Below are 25382 nucleotides of genomic sequence, written 5' to 3' on the forward strand. Positions count from 1 at the left end.
CTTCCCAGCCCGCCTCCGCCGCGAGGATCCGGAAGTCCACTGAAAAGTCTGCAACGCTTCTTTTTCCTTGGCGTGCATTTATGAGTTTTTGCGCGGCCGCCTCCGGGCAGGAGCCCTTATCAAACACCTCTTTGAACTGAGATAGGAACTCACGGTAAGTAATTCCAGGGTCCCTCTGCAGCACCGCGTGTCCCCAGTCCAGCGCCCGTCCCCGTAGTAATCCGAGAATGAAGCCGATCTTGGTGCCGTCTGAGGCAAATGCGGTCCGCTGCTGTTGGAAAACAAAAAGGCATTGGGTGAGAAAACCCCCACATTTTCCCAGGTCCCCATGGAAAGGCTCCGGAGTCGGAAGGGCTCTTTCGATCGGTCCGGCTGGTCCCGGGAGGTCTCCCGGCGGCAGCTGGGGCTGTGGTGGAGCCGAAAAGAGGGGAGCGGAGGGCGTTCGTGATGCGGTGGCCTCCAGCATACCTTTCAGCTCCGCGAGCTGCTGCGTGGTGGCGCCCAGCTGGCTGGAAACCAGCCGCAGCATGTGCTCATGCCGCTGGAGAGTCTCCTCCTGTAGAGCCATGGTCCGATCCAGGGGGCTGGCGGTCGACGCGTCAGTTTGTGGCTGGATCATTCTGTCACGTCCACAGAACGAAAAGACACAAGGAGGGTGAGCGTTAACAGGTTTATTAACAATAGAATGTGCGAAGGGAAGTGAGCAGGGGCGAGAGTTGTTGAGGGAGAGGAGAGGCTGCCTCCGACGAGGAATACGAGTGACGGTGGTCCCAAGGGTCCGCAGGAGCGGGGGGGCAAGACGGTGGCGGCGATGGAGCGCGGGCAGGAATCCACAGCTGACCTGAGGCGAGAGACGAGGAGTTAGATAAGACAATTGGAACAGGTAAGTCATTAGCCTGATACTGAGCCGACACTGACTGTAACTCTGTCAATGATCCAGCAATGAGTCGAGGTCTGCTGTCATCTTAAGAAGGCTGTGCTGATTGCCTCAATGGAGAACAGGTGTGGAGCAGCTCCATGGAGGGACCGCCCTCACAGGGCATGACAAAAACATATATAAGTTGAAGCATGCTTAAATTAAATGTGATAGAGCTCAATTTCACATGTGATTATGTCCTGATTATATTAAGGTACGGTCATTTTCTTTGTTTCCCTCCATAGGTCTTATGGCGTGATCACAGTGTGTTGATGGAGCCATAGCATCTTGTATTTGCACATCAACACTGACACCACTGGCATCACACAGTGGCTGCAGATCTGTCAGCTGCACATCCATGATGAGAATCTCCACCTAAAGGCGCTCTATTGGATTGCGATATGGCGACTGTGTTGTACAGTAAACTCATTGTCATGATCAGGAAACGGGTTTTTGAGATGGTTTGAACTTTGTGACATGGTGCATTATCTGAAGGTGGGTATGCTGTGGTCATAAAGGGCTGGAAATGGTTAGCAACAGTACTCAGGATGTGTGATTTATTGTCCAATTTTATTGATTCTTTGCAAATTGTAGCCTCAGTTTTCTGTTCTTAGCGGGCAGGAGTGGCACTCTGTGTGGTCTTCTGCTGCTTTAGCCCATCTGCTTAAAGGTTCGACATGTTGTATGTTCAGAGATGCTCTCCTGCATACCTTGGTTGTAACGAGTGATTATTTGAGTTACTGTTGCCTTCCTATCAGATCGAAGCAGTCTGGTCATTCTTCTCTGATCTCTGGCATCAACAAGGCATTTTTACCCAGAGAACTGCTGCTCGGTGGATATTTTCTCTTTTTCAGACCATTCTCTGTAAACCCTAGAGATGGTTGTGCAGGAAAATCCCAGCAGATCAGCAGTTTCTGAAATACTTCCACCTGGCACCAGCACATTCAATTGAACTTAAATCACCTTTCTTCCCCGTTCTAATGCTTGGTTTAAACTTCAGCGGGTCATTTTGTCTACATGCCTACATGCACTGGGTTGCTGCCATAGATTGATTAGATATTTTGCGTTAACAAGTTGAACAGGAATACCTAACAAAGTGGCCAGTGGCTGTATATGCACAGTGGCTAATTGTGTACGTTACAGTCATTTCAAAATTCTGCAAAATATAATTAACAGATACTGTAAAAATAAAAGATGCCCTTTCCTGTGAACACTGTGAGAAACTGTATGTTAATTATCATCACTGGCCAGATGGAGGTAGGTAGCTTAATAAATGTAAATTGGAAGCCTTCTTTAAAGAGTTACACAATCAAGATAAAATATTATTTTCTTCACTGTGCAATCAAAAGGAAAGCCCTCAATGTGTAGCATTCACTGACTGTAGCTTTGGCATTAACATTATTCCAGGTGTCGCCTCATGTTGTCTTTTACCCAGATTTATTTTAGTGGTTGTGTCCACATTTTGTCTCTTTGCTTTTTTAAAGAGGCTTAATCTCGTTTCAGAGCATTTCCATGACAGGAGCAGTTTAGCGTTTTTTTGTTAGCCTCTAAGACGTGTGCCAGATGCCCTCTTTTCTTGAGCAGGACCCTCATATTTAAATCACAGCAGCTGTGAAGTGCTTTGGTAAGAGCAAAAGAAGTGGGCAGAGACCAGGGGGGGCGTTTTTAAAGATGTAATGGGGTGGGGGTGTGCATTTGTTTGGCCGCTGTATAATCTGGCACACTTCTATTGCAGAGAAACCCCAAGGCTCCCTGTCTTTGATCCACATGAGCAGTGTGAGGCCTGCGGGTGGGGGTTCGCCTGGTCTTTCAGGGCTTTTACTTTGGGTGTGAAGGCAGAGGGAGCAGACAGAGAGAAGGACTCTGGGTAGGCGGGGGTGGTATCTGGCTCAAGAGACAGCAGGTTGTCTGCCCACAGGCAGTGATGCTGCAGCAGGGGCCGTTGTAGCGGAGCGCACATGTCAGTCTGCAAGGCTGACATTATTTTCTTTGTTTGTCTCCATGTGGATAATGGATTCTGCCAAGATGTGATTTTATACAGTATGCTCCCACATATGCTGACCCTGGCATCAGAAACTGGCTCCTTGTGAGAATTTTGCTTAATTAAATTCATATGGAGGCTACAGCACTGTCCTCATACAAACTGGGCTACAGGAAGCGCCAGCTACAGAAATAAATATATATACATATATAAAAGCAGCTGGATAGTGTCATGGCAACATTATATATATATATTTATAAATATAAAATATTCCAAGCTGTTCCCAAGATTGCGCTCTTCTGGACAGAGATCTCGGATGTCATTCCTGGAATCTGCCGGCGCCACTCTCCCAGTTTGTGAGTCACTGCCCCAAGTGTTCCCATTACCACGGGGACCACTGTTACTTTAACCTTCCACGTCCTCTCTAGTTCTTCTCTGAGGCCTTGGTATTTATCGAGCTTCTCGTGTTCTTTCTTCTTGATGTTGCCATCACTTGGTATTGCAACGTCTATCGTCACGGCTGTCTTTCTTTGTTTACCCACCGCTACGATGTCCGGTTGGTTAGCCATCACAAGTGTGTCTGTATCTGGAAGTCCCACAGGATCTTAGCTCAGTCATTCTCGACCACACTTGGGGAGTATCCCATTTTGACCTCTGGACTTCCAAGTCATACTCAGCACAGATTTTCCTGTATACTATACCGGCCACTTGGTCATGGCGTTCCATGTATGCCCTGCCTGCTAGCATCTTGCACCCTACCGTTATGTGTTGGATCGTCTCAGGGGCATCTCTGCACAGACTGCACCTGGACTAGTACTTATATAACGCCTTTCTACTCAGTTGAGCACTTAAAGCACGTTCTGCTGCAAGTCTCGTTTGTCCAATCAAACACATGCATACAGTGCTTTTATCTATGCCTAAGCACTTTCTAAGCATTCACACACACACACTCCAATCGATGCATCGGGGGAAACTCAGTCTTCAGTATCTTGCCCACGGATACTTGCAGACTAAAGGAGTCAGAGATCTATCAGAATTTTTTCCAAATTTGTTTGAAGTGTTAGGTGAAGGGTCCTTCTTATTTCAGACACCTTGAGTAAATCTTTATGTAAAAGCCCATAAAGTTATTTTTTTCATTTTTTGTGGAAGATTTTGAACACCATAAATCCCATCCAAGACTTATTAGGTGAACTGTGAGCCAGGTCTTATTGCCCAGCATCAGTTGCTGACCTTACGTGCTGTTAGGTATAGCAGAATTGATTAACAGTCAAATCTGAAACTATGCTGATAATTAGATATCAAGCATATATAGCTATATAGCTTCTGGTTCTACCGCCTTAAAGTCTTACATTTTCCCTGTTGTTTATTTTTGTAAACTGAACATTTTTGGTTTTGGAGAGGAAAGAGAGACCTGATGTTGCCTGGTCTCTCTTGCCTTGTACGGGCATGCTTTTTTCATTTTTATTTTATTTATTTTTTTACTGTTTTTTGAAATGCTACAGGTAAAATGATTCTCAATTCCGAATAATAATCATTGTATACCGGGCCCTGGTGCAGCCCCTCAGTTTATCCTCTGTCTGAAACAAGGTGTCCTCTCCCTATAAGGCCACTTGCTTTAAGGTTTGAACAGTATTTCCCAAATATATGCAGTCTTGTGGAAAAACTAAGTACACCCTTATTGCTCCCATAGGAATTAAGAGGGTAAGCAGCAGCTAGGTGCTGCTAATCAGGTACACTCAACTACTGATCATCAGTAAGTGTGAGTACTTCCATAAAAACAGAGGTTTTGGCAGTTTCCTAGTCTGGAGCATTCAGGTGTGTTATCACAATACCACAATCTTCCCACGAGTGGATTTCCCAGCAAATTCACCCTGAGTTCAGACTGTGTAGTTCTTGGAGAAACTGCAAAACCCCCCAAAAGTTACATCTCAGACTCTACAGGCCTCAGTAAGCATGTTAAATGTTAAAGTTCATGACAGTACAACTACAAAAACTACTGAACAAGTATGGCTTGTTGGAAAGGGTTACCAGGACAAAGCGTCTTCTCTTTAAACAGAACATGGTATCACATCTTAGGTTTGCAAAGTTGCAACTGAAAAAATTAAAAGACTTCTGGAACAATGTCCTTCGGACAGACGAGACTAAAGTGGAGATGTTTGGCAAAAAACAAACAGCATATCAGCTGTCAAGCGCAGTGGTGGACCGGTGATGTGAAAACCTTCTTTTTCGCATGGCTGTAAGATGACCACAGATATCACCTCTCACTGACATAACACAGATCAAAGAGCAGAAATAAGTTATCTCAGTCTGAGCTTTTGGCTTGTGTACGTATCTCATTATACTTTGGACACGTTTAATGTGAGACTCCACCGTTGTGACTTGTGTTTGTGTGTCCACACACTCTTGATCAGATAGTGTACATCCTGCAGGAACAAAACAATACGTTTTTAAAAGCGGCCGTTGTGAGTGTACACACATCCACACGTCACGTACACTCCAAACTGTCACCCAGAAATGAGAAGTTCCCCTTTTAAAGATAAATAAATCATAACGTTCTCACAGGACTGTTAAATAAACTACTCTGGCAGGAAGCTGGAGATTGTGCAACTGTCCCTTTATTATGCACAGTCTGTCGGAAGGACACTTTGTCATTACCCATGGATCTGCGTTGCTCTGGGCTCTCATGCTGTCTGAGTCTCTCCCCAGAGGTCTGGTGCAGCCCCAGAGGGTCAGGAGATGGGACACAGAGTATGCTGCAACTGAGCACACTTGTCACTGTGGATTGTCCTCATGGACATAGCGCAGGGTAACAAGAGGAAAGGCGAACACGCAGATTTAACCCACTGCGCACTTTGGTAGCCATGCTAGAGCCTCTTCATGGGTTTTTGCAAATTAAATAAAGCACACCATAAAATCTTCCGGGATCAAACAGAATTAAATCCAAATGTGAAAAGGATTAAATTGCTTTGTAAATATCGTAAGTGGCAATTCAGGTAAAGTGATAGGCCCAGTTTAACACCATTAGTCCAGAGCCTGCACTGTTCTTGCCCAGCTACTACCATCACATCTGCACTGAATCAGAGGCTCCTTTCACTCAAATCACAAAAACATTTGTTTCTTTCCTTTCTTACCTTTAGTGGGTTTGATGCATGCAGGGTTGTAGTTTTGTGCATCAAGGTTCAGATATTTGTTTTGCCAGGTCTCCTTGTGTGCAATCACAAGGGGCACAGGGAGTTTATATTCAGTCAGAGGCCAGTGCTGGACGCAGGCCCTGGAAAATATCTGGAATCATAGATATTTATTGCATCAGAATGAGCTGTTTTGAAGTCATTTTCAGGGCAAGTAGTACTTCTGGAGGAATTTTATGGGGGACAAAAAAAAAAAAAACACCATGGGGGTGTTGTGTGTAAATTTGCCCATCTATGATTTATCTTTCCATTATTCAGCATAATACACGCTGCTTATGAGGCTCAGGTGGTGTTGTATTCCCACGGCCAGACAAAGACTTGCACAGCATTCATTGTTTCCATTGAAGACATGGTGCAAGATCAGCACCCTGTGGTAAGATGGAGAATGACAGCAGCTCTTTTTCTTTGAAGGGTGGTGGAAACAATAAAGATCACACAAATATAGATTAATTTAAGTTAAGTCCAGTCTATTAACGTGCTCTAATTTTATTTATTACCGTTTTTAATAAAGGAGTCTTTCATTGGGGCTGGGGCTACATCAAAAACCGCTTGTCCTGGCTGAAAGACAAAAAGTGAAATATGCCATCTCCATGCAGTAAATATGCAGTCTGAGAAACATGTTGACTTTTTATTAGCTGTGAAGGCTCTTACTCTATGGCAGCTGGGATAGGCTTCATCCCCTGTTACACTGAACTGGATAAGCAGAAGAGGATGGATGGATGGATGGATAAAAATATGGTGGATTGAAGCCTCCAAACCTGAAAGTTCAGTTGATAATAGACACCATTATAAATGCATCAAAATTCTAAAAGAATTTTAGAAGAATAAATGTAGACATAAAATAAATGTTAGTTTAAATTTGTTTCTGGATTTATTTACACCTTTTAAAATTATTTCATCAGCATATTTATCTTCCAGTTTAATTGCTCTCTCATTCCTTTGATAATTATTAAAGATATGCATGTATTTATTTTTTCATTTTTAATAGTTGCCACTAGCATCTTCTTCTGTCACATCAACCCTCTGCATGTCCTCCTCCACTTACATCCATGAACCTTCTCTGTGGTCTTCCTCTTTTAATGCACATTATGCTCTTCCTGACACAGCTCTCCTCATTTATGTGGGTTTGGGACTGGCACTAGAAGTACACTGGCTTGTGGCCTCCCTTTGGCTGGGCTAAAATTAAATTCAGTTCAAACCCTTTATTGTCTGTGGTACTATACACACAAAAAAAAAAACAGAAACTAGAACAAATAAATAAGTAATAAGATAAGCTACATAGATAAATTAAAAAGGGAGACGCACTGAATTATTGCACATCTAGAGTGGTATTGCACATCTCAAAACAGAATAATGAAGACCGTACAATAGATTATTGCATAGAAGTATTTAGTATTAGAATTTAGTATTCTAATGCTACAAAGCTTGGAAGATAATAGTAATATATCTAAAAAATTAAGTTAAATCAGGCTTAAATTTATTTTTGATGCTTGTATGCTTTAAATTTCTTATTTGTTTTTATTTTTTTAATTAGTTAGTTAGGGCTTATTCTACAGTCTTCGGTTTGGGCATTTTCGGTCCTCCATAGAACACATTGGATAGATCGTAGTCATCGATTGATCTGAGCTCGTCTAGCTGTGCCTTCATAATCACGCTCACTTGTAAACTTTGAAAAATAGATCGAACCCAAACGTCGGCTCTGCTATTAGTTTCATTTAAGCATCGTCCTATGGACCGTCTAGCATCTTTTGCAAGTAAGTGTTTGTAATATGTCACAGACACATGTACCCACCTTTGTTTTAAAGTGTACGCATCTGACATTTTTCAGGGTTATTATCTCGGGTTAGCCACACTGTGCTAGCGCTGCTGTGCTAGCATTAGCGCGCAGCAATGCTAACACGATGATAACTGGTTTAACAGCCGTCAGTGCGGTTTGTTACTGAGGCGCTTTACAAACTATAGTGAAACGTTACCACACAGGACGCTTTAGCTCTGCTAGCTCTGAGGTCAGCGTTATGTGGTTCGGTTTGAAACCCCCTGTGGCTCCAGTTTAATGAAAGGCCGCAGCATTGTTTACATTGTAAGTGGCCTTCATGGTAAAGTAATGACAGCTGGTTTCATATATGACACCTTACCAGGTGACTTAGAGTTTAAAATTACGTGATTTCAGATGACCCGTTCGAGAAACCGCCGTGCAGAGGCTGTTCGTCGTACCTGACTGAGCCTTACATTAAATGTGCAGAATGTGGACCCTCACCTTTCCTGCTGTGCCTCCAGGTGAGTGGTGACTAAAACCGATTTAGGGTTAACCTCCAGGCCCATTCAGTTTGACTGAAACTAAACATGTTGTTTTCCTTCAGTGTTTCACCAGAGGATTTGAGTACAAGAAGCATCAGAGTGATCATAAATATGAAATCATGGTGAGTGGAAAAAAAAAAAAAAAGAAGTCATGTCCAGATTTCCAGTGTGGCAGTCTTTGAACACGAATCCTCACCTTTCACCTCCTCATACAGACGTCAGATTTCCCGGTGCTGGAGCCTGGGTGGACGGCGCAGGAAGAGATGGCCCTGCTGGAAGCCGTCATGGACTGTGGCTTTGGAAACTGGTGAGTGGTTCATCAGTTTGTAGTTGAAGTTAAAAGCAGAATCTCCTCACAAATAACATATAAGTTTCCTTATTTCTTAAAATACCCCCATGTTAAGATTGTGGCATCCAGTCCAGTTTTCACTGCTTACAAAGAGATGTAGAGATACTGTGTAATAAAAATGAATTTATCTCTCTGTATTATCAGCAGTTAAGTCATTATTATTATGCAGGTCCTAGACACAGGGACACACAGGATAATTCCCGTCTAGCGATTGGAAAAATGTTGCAGATAGTCTGTTCATCCATTAATTCTGGGTCTCACTGGACTGACAGAGGGACAGACAACAGTCTCTGGACTGTTGGAGGTAACCAGAGTGTCTGGAGAGACAGAGTATCTGGAGAGAACCCACGCAGGCACAGAGAAAGGCCCCAGGCAACCTGTGGTTTTGAAACCACAGGACCTTCTTGCCCTGAGGCAGCAGCACTAACCACTGCACCACTGTGCCTGTACCACAGTCTGTTCAGGGGAGTTATATGTCTCTGAGCTAACTTTTATATTGTGCATCACAAAACAGTGTGTCTCGTGTCCTTTTTGCTGCTTGAAACTTGCTTAGAGTAAAAAAACAGTCACTAAGTAAGACGACAGAAGTGTTAGTTGTAATGTCTGTATAATGATAATTGTAAATTGGGATGACAACACCAGCAATCTACAGAAACATTTCTGTACACAGCATGGGATTAAATTCCATGAATGGCATATATTTTATGCTACACACAAGAACCATGTTGATTACTGATTGCCCTTTCCCACTGACACGGTGCTCAAACCGTTCAGCACTTTTTCCACCGCATACTCACTCTGTTCCCGGCCAACAAATCGGTTCCTTTCCGGCACCATAAACTAGCTGGTCTGGAACCAAGAAAGGTATGCAAAGCAGCAGAAGGACATGGCTCTGCCATCTCGACACTAAGTTTTCCACCACCATTTCACTGCAAGGTTTGTATTACATGAGAAAAGTGATAAATTTTTCACCACCGTGAATTAGGTTTGGCCCTAAGGCTGAACTTGCTGCTTCGTATCAGTTCATAAGTAAGTAAGTAAATTTTATTTATTTAGCGCTTTTCACAGGCAGTGGCCACAAAGTGCTGTACATGGTAAAAACAAAACAAAGACAGTAATTAAACACCACAATAGCTAAAAACTAAAAATTCAATAAAAATTCTCAGCAGAAGGTCTTTTTAATAGGAAAAGTTTTCATAACAGATAAAAGGAAGCAAAGCGCGTACTTGTCGTCTTGCTCATAATCGCTGTCTGTGACTATCCCTCTGTGCCACACACAGATGTTGAAGTAGTTCTGTTTGGACGGTAAAATATGTTCTCAGCATAAGGTATAAAGTTTGCAAACAGGGAGCACGCGCTGCCATTTGTTTGTGCCCTTCGGTTTCCGTTTCTGGACGAGGAACCGCCCACACCCACATACGTAAAGGATCAGCTTGCAAAGCAGTGGAAACGTAGGCCCGTTCTTGAGGGGTTTGCCGGTTCCTTGAAACCAGCACGAGCACCAGCACTTTGTCAGTGGAAACTGTGCATGAGAGTAACACATTGGGCTGCAACGATTCTGCGAGTAACTCAGTTAATTCGATTATAAAACCTCAACACAAGTTTGTTGCTTCGATGCTTCATTTAAACTCTGCAGCTCAGGTGTCACCGTATAAGTGGAGTGTCTCACCTGCATTAACAGCATTAAAGTTCTTCATTGGCGCGACGGATTTTTGTCATTTGGAAAAAACGACCCTTTAACACTAAGTGGAGCATCGCTGACATGTTTTTCCATGCCTCCACTGCTCTCTCTCTCTCTCTCTCTCTCTCTCTCTCTCTCTCTCTCTCTCTCTCTCTCTCTCTCTCTCTCTCTCTCTCTCTCTCTCTCTCTCTCTCTCTCTCTGTCTCTCTCTCTGTCTCTCTCTCTGTCTCTCTCTCTCTTTCTTGTGTGTGTGTGTGTGTGTGTTGTGCTCCCTGGGCTGAGAATTTCAACTGTTAAATACCGGAACGGATCGCTTTCACCACAGTTTGCTAGCGGGCATTATCACTAGCGATCATTCGGTAACAACAGGAAACATTCTGTTTTGTACCAAGAGGCTCCCTCAAAATATTTTTTTATGCTTCAGTCCCTGATTAGTGACAAAAAATAGACCTGCAATAGAAATGTATTGAGGAGGATGCGTGTGAATACAAAGTATTACAACATTAAGCTTATGCAGTCCCCAGTTTTTCAACAAAATCACTGATAACACAACAGCAGCACTTGTTTTACGTGCAGGTATGTCTTAGACACCTGAAGGTTCTTATCTATATCAGATAATATGATGCCCTCATGTTGCCTAGCAATCACCTACCAACAGACAGTATTGTTCAGTCTGTTTGTGCCGTTGACAGACTGATATACTTAATCACATTGAGAAAAGTAAAAGGAAAAAAAAAGTAGGAGCACCAGATTTTGTTTATATAAATAAATAGAAGATAAACATTGAAGCAACTGTTTATTTCTAAAGAGCAAAATGTATTTACATCTATGTATGATTAAGGGACCTGTCCATTGTCTAAAAAATAAGTGTACTACTGCTACTATTACTACACTCATCAGCATGCCACTGCCCGCCCCCATAAAGTGTATAGTGATAAACTAGTATGGAAGGTTTTGTTCAACCAAGTACACATCCGCATGGTAAAAGAGGGTTTCATAACTTAACTTTCATTATGGTTGCATATTTGCATGCCCTACGGTTTACTTATACAGGTCAATAATAACATGCATAAAATTACATGCTGGAAAAAAGTTGATATTTGTGAGCTGGACTAATTCACATGGCTTTGAATTTCAGTGCCTTAACTATATTCATAAAGTTTATCAATCATAAAGTTTATCAAAATTCAGTAAAATTGACTTCATAAGTTAAAGTGTCAAATGGTGTAACGTAATATTGATACTGTAAACATCACAAGTGTGTAGGAGGAGGTCACAGACAAACAAACACACGGAGACTTTGTGTATTTATGATGTTGCCTAACAACAGACTAAAATGACTTTTTTTTTATAGCAGAGCAGAACCACAAAAATACTTTATTCTTGCATTTATGAAATCCTCGTTTATTATACGAGTATATATTCAGTTGAACAAAATCTTGCATACCACGTTTTGAAATGTACAGTTTTAATATACTGTGACTGAATATTTGCAGTGCTTAAAAATGTGTTGGACCACCTGCCATTAAAAAGAAGAAAACACAAATATTTTAGAAATCTGTCAAAAACTTGTTTAAAACTAAAAACGACTGAATTTGCTTTTTTTTTTTCTTTTTTTTTTTTTATATGCAAATTTGAGCAGACGCACTGGACTTCTCTGAGAAGTCAGAAATTAATCAAGCACAACATTCGTCCATTAAAGCAACATTTTCTGCTCAGGAACGCAAGTAAATAACTGTAATTTGACATAATAATGTGCTTCACTGTTCAGTGTTGGAAGAATCAGGTGAAAACATCCCTTTTCCCTTTGTGTTTAGGCGCCTTGAACTTGTGTTTTACCTGCAAAGGTAACTACAGTAATGAGCGCTGCTGTCGTCAGGCTTACAGAAATGTTTTCTTTCCTCCTGGGTTCACTGGCTCAGATGTGGCGCCGCTTTTCTGCCTGTTGTGGGCGTGCTTGGAGAGAAGAGCAGCAGGCAGCAGCAGCTCAACCATTCATGATGACGGCACATCTTCACTTGTGTGGTTGCCTGGACTGCAGCTTTGAATAGTTTTTATTCGCACACATGATCAAGTTTTCCCGCTTTGATTTCTTTTCTGTAAATGAAAGTGTGCCTAAAACGCTCGGCACCTCAAGTTTAGTTTTCTGTGAACTTCAGACCTCCCGATTCTGTTCAGTAGCCTCCAATTTTTCCTTTAATGTAGAAATGCTGACTTTAATAATAATCTATTTTCTTAAACAGTTTCAGTTCTGAAAAAATCAACTTGCCCAACATACTTTTCTTTTTTTCTTTTTTTTTTCTGGCTCCAGGCCAGTAGTTATGTTGACCCATGTAGACGTTAACAGTCTGTTAACTGTTGCTACAGCCAGCTCAACTTGCTCATCAGCTCAAAACCAGTAAAACTCTTTCATGCTTTTATGCACATGGAGAGAAAAACATGAGGGAGGAAAGGCTGAGCAAGGGTCACAGTGCAGTGACTCATGTTTGAACTCTACCTAATCTGAAGCAGAACCAGAATATCAGGAGGTGGCCTCCTCCATCCTAGAGGTTAGCTATGTGTCAGATGGACTATATGATTTCTTCTGGGTAATGCGTTGTAGACCTTTTTATTTCCTGTTCCTGCAACATTTTCAGACTCTGATGATAAAAAAGTTGCTTTGCTTCACACACAAAGCAATAATCAATAAGATAATCAATGAAACAAATCAGCCCAATTCTAACTCCTAATTATGCTATACTATTTACTGACTCCATGTAAGAGAGACCTCTTCCCACAGTCCCTGTTCTTTTTAGCTCCGCGCTGAATTTCACAGGCCTGGGTTTGAAACTGAGTTGGTGTCACCACTCTGCACCGCTGTGCTCACAAACTGTTGCCGCTTGCTCACAAGTTATAATTGTTTGGCTTACATGCCCGAATGAAACCTTTGATTTTGGTTTTGCCTTGAAACCAAAATTTGTTTTGGGAAATATAAATAATTGAAGTTTCTATTGAAGAACCCCCCCTCCCCACACACACACACACACACACACACATAATAAAATGGTGAAACATACAGTACTGTAACAAGGCCTTAATTGGCTCAATGAATCATTCGAAAACCTTCGTTATTATTTTGATTAAACAAATCAGCTGAGTCACACTTTATCTGCTCCTTCCTCATTTGTCTTCCTCAGGCAAGATGTTGCATATCAGATGCGCACTAAAACCAAAGAAGAATGTGAAAGCCACTACATGAAGAATTTCATCAATAACCCGCTCTTCTCCTCCACCCTGCTCAGCCTGCGCAAAACAAAAGACTCTCGCATTGCAGAGGGCGCTATTCCTTTCAAGCGTAAGGACCCATGTTGTTTACTCCCCTTCATCTTTTCTTCACTGCCACAAACCAATCAGAGCCAACCAATAGTTTTCATATTGGTTCAGTCTATTATTATTATTATTATTATTATTATTATTATTATTATTATTACGGGCCTCTGGGGCATCTAGAAGAAAGTTTAACATGTAAAAATTGAAGCCACTTGCTCGACAGTTGGGCAGAAGCAGTTGGTGAGTCAGGACCTTGTTGCGCTTCCTAGCGGGCTTCAGGTCTCCATCTGTCAGTATTTGAATGCTCCACAAGCATTTTAATGTCTTATTGCATCATTTGGCAAATTCAAGACAGAGACAGATTGTTGTTACATGTCTGACTGTAAAAGGTACAAAATTTGGAGGCGGTGCTCCTTGTTGATCTCTGTACATTTCTGAGACATCATGTTTTATTTTGCTAAATTTTCTCTGATACCGCAGCCAGTGATGATCCTCCTCGGCCCACATTTGACTCGGTGCTGTCTCGAGACATGGCTGGATACATGCCTGCCAGAGCCGACTTCATGGAGGTGAGGGGACACATTTGTCCTGTAACTGTTCATGTATTTGGACGCATTGTAGATAAAGTGCCCAGAATAAAGGTCTGTTCAAGAAAAGTAAATGTGGCTTGTGAAGCATTTGAGTGCTCAGTAAAATCATTTTATTTTTGCTAAATGTTTGATTTGGTTTTTTGTTTTGTTTTTTCCTATTTCAGTGTGTTTCTTGTAAAGTTGAAGGGATATGAACTGGGACTATGGATGTAAATATGTTCTTGTTGATGTCCATCAACATGTGCTCTATTTGGTACCTAATTAAAAAAGAGAATTTTAAAAGATGGGAAGAAAAAAAAGTGTTTGCTAACAGCACAACTCTGCAGGAGTAAATCAGTGGAGCTGCCAGTAGAGGGCTCAGTATTAAATATTACTGAAATAGTGACTCACTCTTTTGTTGCCCTTCCAAGTCATTTTTCGACATGAACTCGGGATTATTTCTGGGTCAGTTTAACCACATTAATGATCTTTACACAGTTCTCCTTTTTTACATGTAGCAAGCATAAGGAAATAGTTTGCTTTAGGCTGGAAATACTCCATGTGGTTTAGCTAGGGAGTCATCTGGGTAGAGCAGCACATAATATCCGTTAGTTAGCTGCCAATACTTGGACTGTGTACTAAAGAGCTGTTCGATTAACTGCGTTGGGGTTGGGGGGGGGGGTTAGGTTGCCTGTTCTTGGCATGCACCTCTGCCGGGTAGTGTGAAGAAAAATTCAGGGCTGTGGTACATAAGTGAACTGGGATTTACAGTGGGTGACTCATCCTGTCATTTGCTTTGCTGTTTAACATTGAGCCCCCCCCCCCCCCCCAAATCTTTCCCATCTGATTTAGGAGTTTGACAACTATGCAGAATGGGATTTGAAAGACATCGACTTTGTGGATGATGACTCGGAAATCCTTCGCGGTGGGTTGCATTTTGTTTTATAGACAACTAAACAAAAACAGTCTGAACCCCAACATTTATTTTACCGAACTCCCTTAACTGTGTTGTATATCTTATTGTTTTTCAGCACTGAAGCTCGCGGTTGTTGATATTTATCATTCAAGGTTAAAGGAGAGACAACGGAGGAAGAAGTAGGTTCTTTTTTATTCATTAGGGGGGGAAAAAAATCATCATGTAATGACCCCAGTTTGCCAGCAGGTGGCACCATAATCTTTTATTTTGGAGCCTCCATAGATGGTACTAAATTCATTTCATACTGTATTAAAATTAACAAGGCTAACAGTTCCAAACCTGTGTCTTCACCATTTTAATATTAATGATTTCATTATGCTAATACAGTTATAATTTCCAATCTAAACCGTATTATTTTCCTGAAAGCTCTTTAAGGACACGAGTCCTGAGAGGGATCGTCACAAAGTCAGCAGCGTGATTATAATTGCATATTTAAGCCTTTTTTCAGGCTCTCATTACAAGCCGCGGGGAGTCATTCAGGTGCAACTTACAAGCTGCGGGAACCTCTATTCAAACCCTGAATATATTTTTGGAAATTGGGAAAATGTGTCTTTCCCCTGGTGAACGATGTGCATGCCAAACTGCTTGACATTTTGCCCAGTTTTAGTCAGGCATGGAGAGTGTTCCCACCAGAGGAGAGTTGGGAAAAGGTTTTAAATCTCATAGAATAAGTACCGTGCACGTTTTCTGCATTTGGGTTACACAGAGAACATGTCCTCTTCCTCTGTGTGTTTCCATGATCCCTGTTGTATTTGTACCTTTTCAGAGAGGCTTCTAGGATCATACTCCCAGCTGACCCTCATTTAATAGTCCCCAGTAAATACCACATGATAATGAATTCTATTTGGTGCTTTGTTGTAGTTATCTCACTTTTTATTGAGTTAAGTATAGTGGGCAGTATAATGTTGGGCAGTGTGCGGTCACATATTCAGCAGCATCTAAAATGTTCGTGCAGCTTTACAGCAGTGCTGGCCAAAGCTCATTGTACCTGATAAAATGACAACTGCATGTACTCTGTTATCATTAGGGTCTGAGAAGACGTCACAGTGGGCTGCACAAAAAATCACAATTAGTATTTTTCTGTATTCTGACGTCTTGGATTTAGAAACACCAGGAAAATAATAGTCAAATGAATTAATGGTTAATTGAACTAGTTTTTAGCTCGGCTCGAAGAAAAAGTTGAGATATTGTCATAGTGTTGGCGGCGACGACGTCTGTACCACAAAAGCTTTAATGTTAGGATGTTCAAATTCACACCATAGGTGCGTACTGTTCAAGCTAGACCCATCAAACTTAACACTTGTTCACTGACTTTACAGCACTTTGACCACCCCCCCCACACCCCCTTTTACGAATCCAAAACAGCTGAGGGTTGGCACTTGCTCAGCAGTGCTCTTGTTAAGGGTTTCCAGGGATATTAATCTGTCTTTAACCTGTTAGCTGTCATTCTTGGACATACACAGACAACCGCTGCTTCAGCGTATCCATCACTAAATCAAGTTTTAACGACTTCATGCTCCCTGAGCACGCTGGAACGGCATGTCTGACTGGGAGGGAATGAGCGTTTTATAGCTCCCTGGTCTGTCCCTGAACCCTGTTATGTCTCTGCTAACTTGTAGCTTGTCAGAAAGGCTTTTAAGAGCAGAAGTTGAGTTCTGCCCCTGAACCTCAAAGCACACTTTTTAGCATAACTGCAGGTTTTGAGGTCCTAAAGAAAAAAAGTCTTTAAATAGTCATGAAAAGCCATGAATTTAGTTTTCACGCGACCTGAACGTTCCACCTTTACTCATCAACAGGGCTGTTGGTTTTAAAGGGTTTCGAAATGTGGTTTTTGTGGATGCCGTTCAACTCAACACTATAAGTAGGAATCCTCTGAATGTAGACTGTTCTGCTTTTATTGCTTTTATTATATAATATATCAATAAATTCATCTTCTATAAATAATTATAATAAGTAATATAGAGAATTTCTTATTTTTCCTTGTTTAATGGAGAAACTTGTGATACGTTGTATGTAAAAGCCGCAGTGCATTAATATGTACTGTAGACACACTTGGTGGTTGTTTGTGGGCTTTTGAGCTGTATTGCAGACCCTCATTAAAATATGATGTACAGTTACAGCACATCAAACATTGTTAGATACCATATTTTTAACTTTGCCAGACTGAACTGGCAGTCAGAGTATAAATGCATAAATCCATATATCTGTTTCTTTCAGGATAATCCGAGACCACGGATTGATCAACCTGCGGAAATTTCAGAGTGAGTCCCCTCCTGAAACACTCTCAGGCTCGGCTGCGACAGTATTCATACCAGCTCAGGGAGGCATGTGATACTTGGCAGCCAAATCGGCGCCGAGGGTTTCTATGGATTCATGCAAACAACTCCGCTGTAATAACCACTGTTAACCTCCGTGGCCCCTGCAGCAGCTGAAGTGTGACAATTGGCGGAGCTTGTATTTACAATAGAGGCTACGAATAGCCTGTGTTGGTTCGAGTGTGCCACGGCAAAATTGCGATCCCAGTGCAATGAGCGCTGCTGCCATAATGGCTGAAATGGGAGCTCTTTTTATCGATCCACCCGTTACAGGTTGGATTTTGGCGAGCTCTGTAATGTAAGTCTTTGCATCTTGGGGGTTTTTTTCATCAGAGAGCGAGGACTGCTGTGAATGGATTTGTCCAATTAGAGCGTGTCTTTTAAACTACGCGCGACCACCCTGCCCTTCATTACATCTCTGTGTGCTGCTCTGTGAAATTGTCTGTGGCTTGAGAGTTCAAGAGTTCTCCCCTCATGTTTTATTTATGTATTTTTCAGCCTCCAGTTAGCCCTCCTCCCTCTTTTTTCCCTTATCTCCCCAGTCTTTGGAGACAAAGGGGAACTCAGAGTAGCTGTAGAGCTGCAGACCGGTTGTCATGGAGACTGTCAAAGATTGTGTGTGTATGTGTGTGTCACACGCAATATTGGAAGCAGTATCTGAGCCCAGGAGGCTCACAGTATCATGTCTCAGTGACTGCTGGAGGCAGAATGACCAGCGTTGTTGTTTCAGGACAGCAGTCTGTTTGACGTCCTGTAAGAGCTCGCTGCTTTGAATGATTCAGGTTGTGTTGCTGTTTGCAGTCAAGAGTTTTGTGCGCTGATCATGTGAAACCGCACACAGGTCCAGCACGGATGTCTCCGGGGAGATATGAACATTTTTCTGTGTTTTGTTCAGGGCACGACTTCGTGTGTTTAGCCTGAGATGGCAGCTGCTAATTAGCGCTCTCATGCTGGAGTCTGATGATGGAACTTGACCTACACACACACACATACACACATACACACACACTCACACCCACACAACAGCTTTCCTCTCTGGCTTTGACACTTGTCTGTTACTCAGCAACACGGGCGATGCTTTCACATGAGCACATCGAGCTTCAGAGTGTGAGTTAAGCGTGGTGTACACACAGCAGTGGAGCGTTACTGTGACAAATCACAGGGACAGGGTTGCTGATTGTATTTAGTTTCATATTTTTTTTTTTCTTCCTGTACTGCTTCTTGACTACACTTTCAATTAGAAAAGGCGGGTTGGGAGGGGTTACATCAAAGCTAAATTTAAAACTGTTGCACTAAAATAATTGTTGGCTTTGAAACTTGAATCTCTCGGCCCGGTTTGATTACACTGTCAAGTTAAACCATCAGCCATAATCTCCACAAAGTAGGCTGGCAGGAAGAAATTTGTTCAGGAAGAAATTGGACCGTATTCAGCATTTATAGTTGTAGCAGCAGTGTACAGAATTAGGTTAGGCTGTTGAGATTTGGAAGAACACCAATTGGTAATGACTGGGTTGTCAGTCACCTCTTCTAACAGATGAAGGAAATTACTCAGTCTCAGAACACTTTTGCAAAGTGACAGACTGTGTGCAAAAACAATTAGTCAGTGTGCCGCCTCTGTCCGATCCTGACCGTCTGGAGGTGAAACTGCTTTGTAACTCTGCAGACGGGGGACAAATAACAGAAAACCTGAGCCCTTGACCCCTGTAATCAGGGTTGTGTAGTGGCTGTGTTATGCTGTGAGGATCATTTTTCTGGCCGGTTTGTGCTCACTTGTCTCCTTGGAGTCACTGCAGATGAATATAAAGTTGTTCTGTGTCATCACCTTAATCCTGTAATCTGTCCTGGTCTCTTCTACGATGTAAAGAAGAAAAACGATGTGAAGCGCTTGCTGAGGCATTTGGAATCGCCAGATCTTATTTCACGTGAACGCTACAGGTGGAACAGTTTAGAAGCCACAGTTTGGTGAACGGATCACTCTACTGAAAATAAAAAAATAAAAAAATAGATCTAAATAAATTTGAGTAATGCTTGTTTTAACCCTCTGTACCCCATAGCTGCCATTGCCTGGAATGTTTCTACTACTGTTTGTTTACACAAACATTTTTTTTTTTGTACACACTATACTGTATTTTAACAATATCAACACATCAATAAATCAGGAATAATAACAGATGTTAATTATTTTTACAATATTTTACATTTTTATTCCCAAGTCCCCTCAGAGCTCTGGCGGTGTTTATCCAGTGAGTGCAGACTGTAATGGATGCCAGGAGTGTTGACTTTTCTGTATTAAAGAAGAAAGGGAAAAAAAGAGCCATACAGTCCATTTAGTAGCTACAGGATACAAATTCTCCTCATGCATCACCCTCAGAGTCACAGGAGTGTATCTGCAGAGGGACTGTGATGAATGTTGGTAATATTTACATGCCTATAAGCCCAGTGTTGATCCAGAGCTGCATGTTAACGGCTGTTCTCTGGTGGTTAACTGCACGAAAGAGACCAAATGACTCCACCTAGAATGCAGTAAAAATCCCAAACTGCTCATGTCTAAAATTGTCTGTTGGGGAGATTTTTCTTTCATATTTCTGTTTTTATATTTGTTTGTATCTCCAGCCCACTCACATCTCTCTCTCTCTCTCTCTCTGGTAGTGCTGGAGCGATGCTACCCAAAGGAGGTGCAGGAGCTGTATGATGTCATGAGAAGATTTGCCAGAGTGGTTGGACCAATTGAACATGACAAATTCATCGAAAGTCACGCACGTTAGTATCTGGCTGAGTTCACATGGAAGGCTTACATGCAATTTGTGTAACAGTCACACACAGAATCAATTTAACCAGTTTTTGCCAGACTGCCTCGGCATCGCTACACGAGTGCAGCCTCGGGGGAGGTAATTTTTAATCTTTGTGGGAAGGTAACGGCAGACCCCTTCTTGCTTTCTCTGATTCCCACATTTCCACTATGTCTGTGTACAAATTAAAGAAATTCTATCATGAAATGTCTTTGTTAGTTAGTCATGCTTCTTGACACATAACTTATCAAGTTTTTTTAAAACTCTGCTGTTATTTGGATATCTCTGAACCTGCAGACAAATTGCCATCTCGCGTATATTTGCAGTTTCCTGGCAACCAGCGGAGACTCCAGGAAGTTGCGGTTCATTGTGAAGAAATGGTCAAGCACGCACCTCTCTCTAAACAGCAGTGTTATTTTTACACTTGAGTTATAGCAAGTTAATTAGTCAGTTTTAGAGGTGCTGACTGGATTTTTTTTTTTTTTATATATTTTTAAGCTGTTGGACGGAGCCTGGCTATCCGTTTCCTATTTTTATGCTAAGCTAAGCTGCCTGCCTACAGTTAGACAGCCAGCACTGCGTTAGATAAACAGGTCTACATACCAACCGTATGTAGACCTGTTTAACTTCAAATTTAGCATGACAGCACAAAGTGTCCAGGGAGCAACTTTGGGGGGGTTAAGGGCCTTGCTCACGGGCCCACAGTGATCCTAGTCCAAGGTTTTGAACCTTTTTGTCAGTCCACAGTAGGACAAAATGTATATAAATGAAGAAAAGGACTGTCCCTAAAGGTGGGCGTGCTGAAACGGGAAGAAGAACACCAGGAATTTCCTGCTGAAATCTGTGTTCTTGTGTCCACTGTAAGAAAAAGAGTGAATAAGAATACAACAACAAAAGGGTTGAAAAATGGGAAAAATCATGTTCAGAAGGCCAACTTAGAGTCCTGGGCAGCAAGAAGGTTCCTGGTTCACTTTCTGGTCTGCTGCAGCCTTTCTGTGTGGAGTTTGTATGTTCTCCCTGTGCCCATGTGGGTTTCCTCTGTGTACTCCAGCTTTCTGCCACAGTCTAAAGCATGACAGGTTAATTGGTCATTTTAAATTGACCATAGATGTGGATATGAGAGTAGGTATTGAACAGGAGGCACTGAAAATATTTAATGGAGGTTGTTGCTTCTAAAGGGGGTCCATGAGTTATTTAATTCAAGACTTCACTTTTTCCAGCTGAGAGTGTGTTCATGTGTAAAGACATGAAAAGTCCAGTAATCAATTCAGACATTCATGTAATTATAAGTGGTTCTCACCATGTTTTCCTTCATCTTTTTTCTCAGCAGTGTCCAAACTGTCCAATCACCAGATGTTGATTTAAATTTGTATGAAACCGTTTTTTAAGCGTAAAATGCTTATTCGTGCTGGATGAAATGTTGAGCTGCAGCTGTGTGAGAGTGAGTTCAGTGAACTCTGTAACACTGTGCCCAGGGTTGCTTTCAGCTGCCTTCATCTCGGTTTTTTTGTTTGTTTGTTTTTTTTCTTTTTTTCAGTGGAGTTCGAGCTGAGGAGAGAGATCCGCAGGCTGCAGGAGTACAGGAAAGCAGGGATCAAGTCTTTCTGCAGTGAGTCAAGTTTGACCTTTTCTTTCCCTCCTCACTTGAACAGAACTTCATTTTAAAGTTGTGCACATAAGCAGGAAAATGTGTTTACAATCAGCCTTTCTCTTTATTTTTAGTTTGGTTGGAACAGTTTATCAGTGTTTGGATCATTTTTTGGAATTTTAATCTTGGACCAGCTTGTTGATACATGGCGTGCAAAAGAAAGCTTAACGTTTTGTTATGCAGAAAGGCTAAAAATGTGCCGGCTCCTGGGGCTTTCTTTGGTATGTGGACTGTTGATCCAATAAAGTGAGACATGTGAGGGTGTTGGCATGAGTGTGGGAAATTTTACAGGACATTTTTAGTGTTTTTTGACACTTTGTATAATTAAACAGTGAAGCAGTTTCTAGTTGCAACTGTAAATCCGTCTTTGTTCATCTTTCTGTGCAATAGGTGCCAAGGTGTATGAGCGGGTGAAGCGGATGCGTGAAGACGAGCGGAGGAAGAGGACCATGCTGTGCGATGTGCTGCAATACATCCAGGATGGCAGAGCCTGTCAGCAGTGGCTCAGCAAACAGGCTGCAATGTGAGACTCTAAACTCCCCGCTTGCTGCCCAGCGTGTAATAGAAGGGCTGGCGAAGCCATGCTCCCCGGAGACGCTGACCTCTGTCATCACTCTCAGCACCGGTCATGCTGAGATGAATTGAGCTGTATTATAGTGCATCTCGCTTACACCACAGTCTCTGCTGTATTTTTAGCCTTTTTAATGGGTCGTTGCTCCTCTTGTTTTCATCTCTTTCTTTGGGTGTTATCCAAGTTCTTCCAATTATTCTACCTTTAAAAAAAAAAAAATTAATCTTGAATGCTATGATTCAGTTTTTTTTTTTGGCTGATGATCCTGGAGTGAGAATAGTGAACAAAAGTCCAGAGATGCTGTGTATAAGTGGGACATGTGTATGTGGGCGTGTATATAAACAAGGCAGCAGAGAAAATAACACTTTTCTTAATGATTGCAGAGATGCTGGCATCACTCCAGCTGTCACAACAATCACAGTGTCAGGTACGACGTTCCTTTCCACCTTTCCTTATGTGCTCTGTCCTCTCTCTGTCATCTTAGCATGGCTCCAGGCACATTAATGCAAACAAATTCTCCACTTCTACACTCAAAAATAGGCTTCTGCATGCATATTTACCTCGCTATTTTTTCCTTTCAAATTACCTGCCTTTCCCTAACCTCCAGAGCACAAATGGGACGCACACTCCCACATGGCTATATTTACACAATTTGCACACAGTAAATATTTGTTCGCCCGTCTCTTCGTGCAAAGGAATTAACTGCATGTTGTCAGGCTGCTATTATGTTCTTTGAAGAATAGGCCAGTGCTGTGGTGCTGCATTACTGTTTGACTGTTGCTGATATTTTTTTATTTATTTTTTTTGCTCCACAGCAACAGGCAGGCGGAGCGCTCCTCCTCTCAACCTGACCGGACTGCCGGGTACAGAGAAGCTCAACGAGCGGGAGAAAGAGGTAAAGATAAGATCACATAGGGAGTAAGGGTCCGTTTGCTTTGAGGGATTGTCTGATATTTTAGTAAAAGTATGTAATGTGTGTGAGGGCTGCAAAAATAGTAGATGGAGACATTCTAACGGAGGACTGAAATAACAATAACTTCATTAGATTAAGGTTTAAATTGAATGTTTCCACTTCTGAGTAGCATGTATAACTATGTCAGCTGTCAGAAGGACAAGAGCCCCAGTACACCCTGCACAGGTTCCCAGTGCAATCGAACTTTAGTGCTTTAGTTATTTTGAGCTCACAGGAGATATAAAACAAGCTGTTTGATTTAAAGCCATGCTACCGTGTTAAAATTTACACACACACTCTGTAAGGACAGTGTATATAGATGTGTATGAATTGGCAAACTTCTTGGAGTAAACTGAGGCCTGAGGTACTGAAATTGTCTTTCATTTCTTTATAATTTGCTTCCAAGGAGCCAGATGTCATTGTAACTTTTTAAAGTGGTATTTGAACAATAGTTCTCTGGATTTTCTGAAGGTCTTTCAAAGTATTTCTTTGGACATTGGCTGCTTCTTTTTTTTTTTTTACTCATTTTTAGTCTGCTCCTTGTACCTGACCATTTTCAGAGGAACACTTTTTGTTTAAGCCACTTAACGCTGACCTGTTTGCCCCTTCAGTTGATCCATCTACTGATGACTGAAGCCTCATCAAAAATAGTCTCAGTGGAAGGTTGGCTGTCAGGAAGCCATTCTTAAGGAAGGGCAACAGGGGGTAAAGCCAACATCTAAAGAAGAGATTTGAATGACCTCCCAGAAACCTGGAGAACTATTCCTGAAGCTCACCTAAAGAAATTTTAAAAAGCTGCCTAAGAGAGTTCAGGCTGTGTTGAAAGATTTTGTACAGTACTATATTTTTTTTTTCTTGCCATTCTCTCTGTTTCTTAACCTTGTGTTTATTTTGTGGTTGTAGTTGTGTCAGGTGGTGCGGCTGGTGCCGGGGGCCTACCTGGAGTATAAGCAGGCTTTACTTAACGAGTGCAGACGGCAGGGTGGGCTGCGGCTGGCACAGGCGCGGGCGCTGATCAAAATCGACGTCAACAAGACTCGCAAGATCTATGACTTCCTAATCAAAGAGGGTTATATCACTAAGGCGTAGGAGCGTTTGATTTGACCACAGGGAGAGGCTGGACTGCGGTTTGTGGTTAATTTTGTTTTTAATCTTGTAATGTTGTCAGCCAGGTTTTCTAAGAGGTCCAGATTGTTGCTGCTCTTTTGAAGTATTATAACATTTGTTGTGTTTTTAGTCTAAAATGTACTGAAGTCTTGTGTAACTGTCTGTCAGAAGAGCAGGGGATTGTATTAAAATGATGTATTTATTTCTCCTGCCATAAAGTGTTTGTTAAAAATGACCTGGTGTGCACGTTTGTATTTTTATGTTTTTAAACTGTAACATTTTCAGTGCTTGGATTGAAATGTTTGGTAACCTTTTAGTTTACTGTAATTTTTAATTCATAATCAGATTAGTGATATTAGGAACCAGAGCTTCATTTGGTTACAAATGTATGGCTCATCTATTTTAAAACATATTAAGAATATAATTTTCAGTATGACGTTAGTACTTCTTTAAAAAGCCACCAGAAATCCACTATGCATCGAGGTGGGAAAATGGCACTGCCCATAATGCTACAGCAATGACACATTAACATAGAAGTATATCAGGTTAAAATGATAATAAAGCAAACAGCTGAAAATGTATCTGTTAAATTGGACATAATTTTAATGAAGGCAGGCAATAAAATCAAATTTGGCCACGTCGTTTGATGACTCAGCTGGTCCTTCTGTATATCAGTCAAGTCTCCATCCTGCTCTTTAATTTCTTCTAGCTATTTAGGGATTGTTCTCACATA

At 41.8% G+C, this 25382-nt stretch overlaps 1 protein-coding gene across 2 annotated transcripts; it reads left to right on the forward strand.

The window, feature by feature from the left end:
• Positions 1–7680: 7680 nt before the first annotated feature.
• On the forward strand, positions 7681–24884 carry tada2a (transcriptional adaptor 2A). Of its 2 annotated transcripts, none has more exons than XM_030744149.1 (15): positions 7681–7839; positions 8256–8362; positions 8446–8505; positions 8599–8690; positions 13590–13747; positions 14203–14291; positions 15144–15216; positions 15323–15386; positions 17485–17528; positions 20232–20342; positions 21909–21980; positions 22410–22542; positions 22974–23017; positions 23406–23485; positions 24446–24884. In XM_030744149.1, the coding sequence occupies exons 1-15, from the start codon at positions 7815–7817 to the stop codon at positions 24629–24631; spliced, it is 1338 nt and encodes a 445-aa protein (XP_030600009.1). In that variant the 5' UTR covers positions 7681–7814; the 3' UTR covers positions 24632–24884. The 2 variants fall into 2 exon arrangements, with proteins under 2 accessions (XP_030600009.1, XP_030600010.1); XM_030744150.1 differs by lacking the exon at positions 7681–7839 and adding an exon at positions 8026–8165.
• The last annotated feature ends 498 nt before the right edge of the window (positions 24885–25382 follow it).

This window comes from Archocentrus centrarchus, chromosome 13 (genome assembly GCF_007364275.1).
Source record: "Archocentrus centrarchus isolate MPI-CPG fArcCen1 chromosome 13, fArcCen1, whole genome shotgun sequence".
Taxonomy (NCBI): Eukaryota; Metazoa; Chordata; class Actinopteri; order Cichliformes; family Cichlidae; genus Archocentrus; species Archocentrus centrarchus.

Excerpts from the sequence above, each read along its gene's own strand:
- tada2a (XM_030744149.1), top strand. The coding sequence starts at position 7,815 with ATGGACCGTCTAGCATCTTTTGCAA. Across the intron at positions 13,748-14,202 it reads GGGCGCTATTCCTTTCAAGC|CCAGTGATGATCCTCCTCGG; the intron begins GTAAGGACCCAT and ends CTGATACCGCAG. Across the intron at positions 15,387-17,484 it reads GAGAGACAACGGAGGAAGAA|GATAATCCGAGACCACGGAT; the intron begins GTAGGTTCTTTT and ends TGTTTCTTTCAG.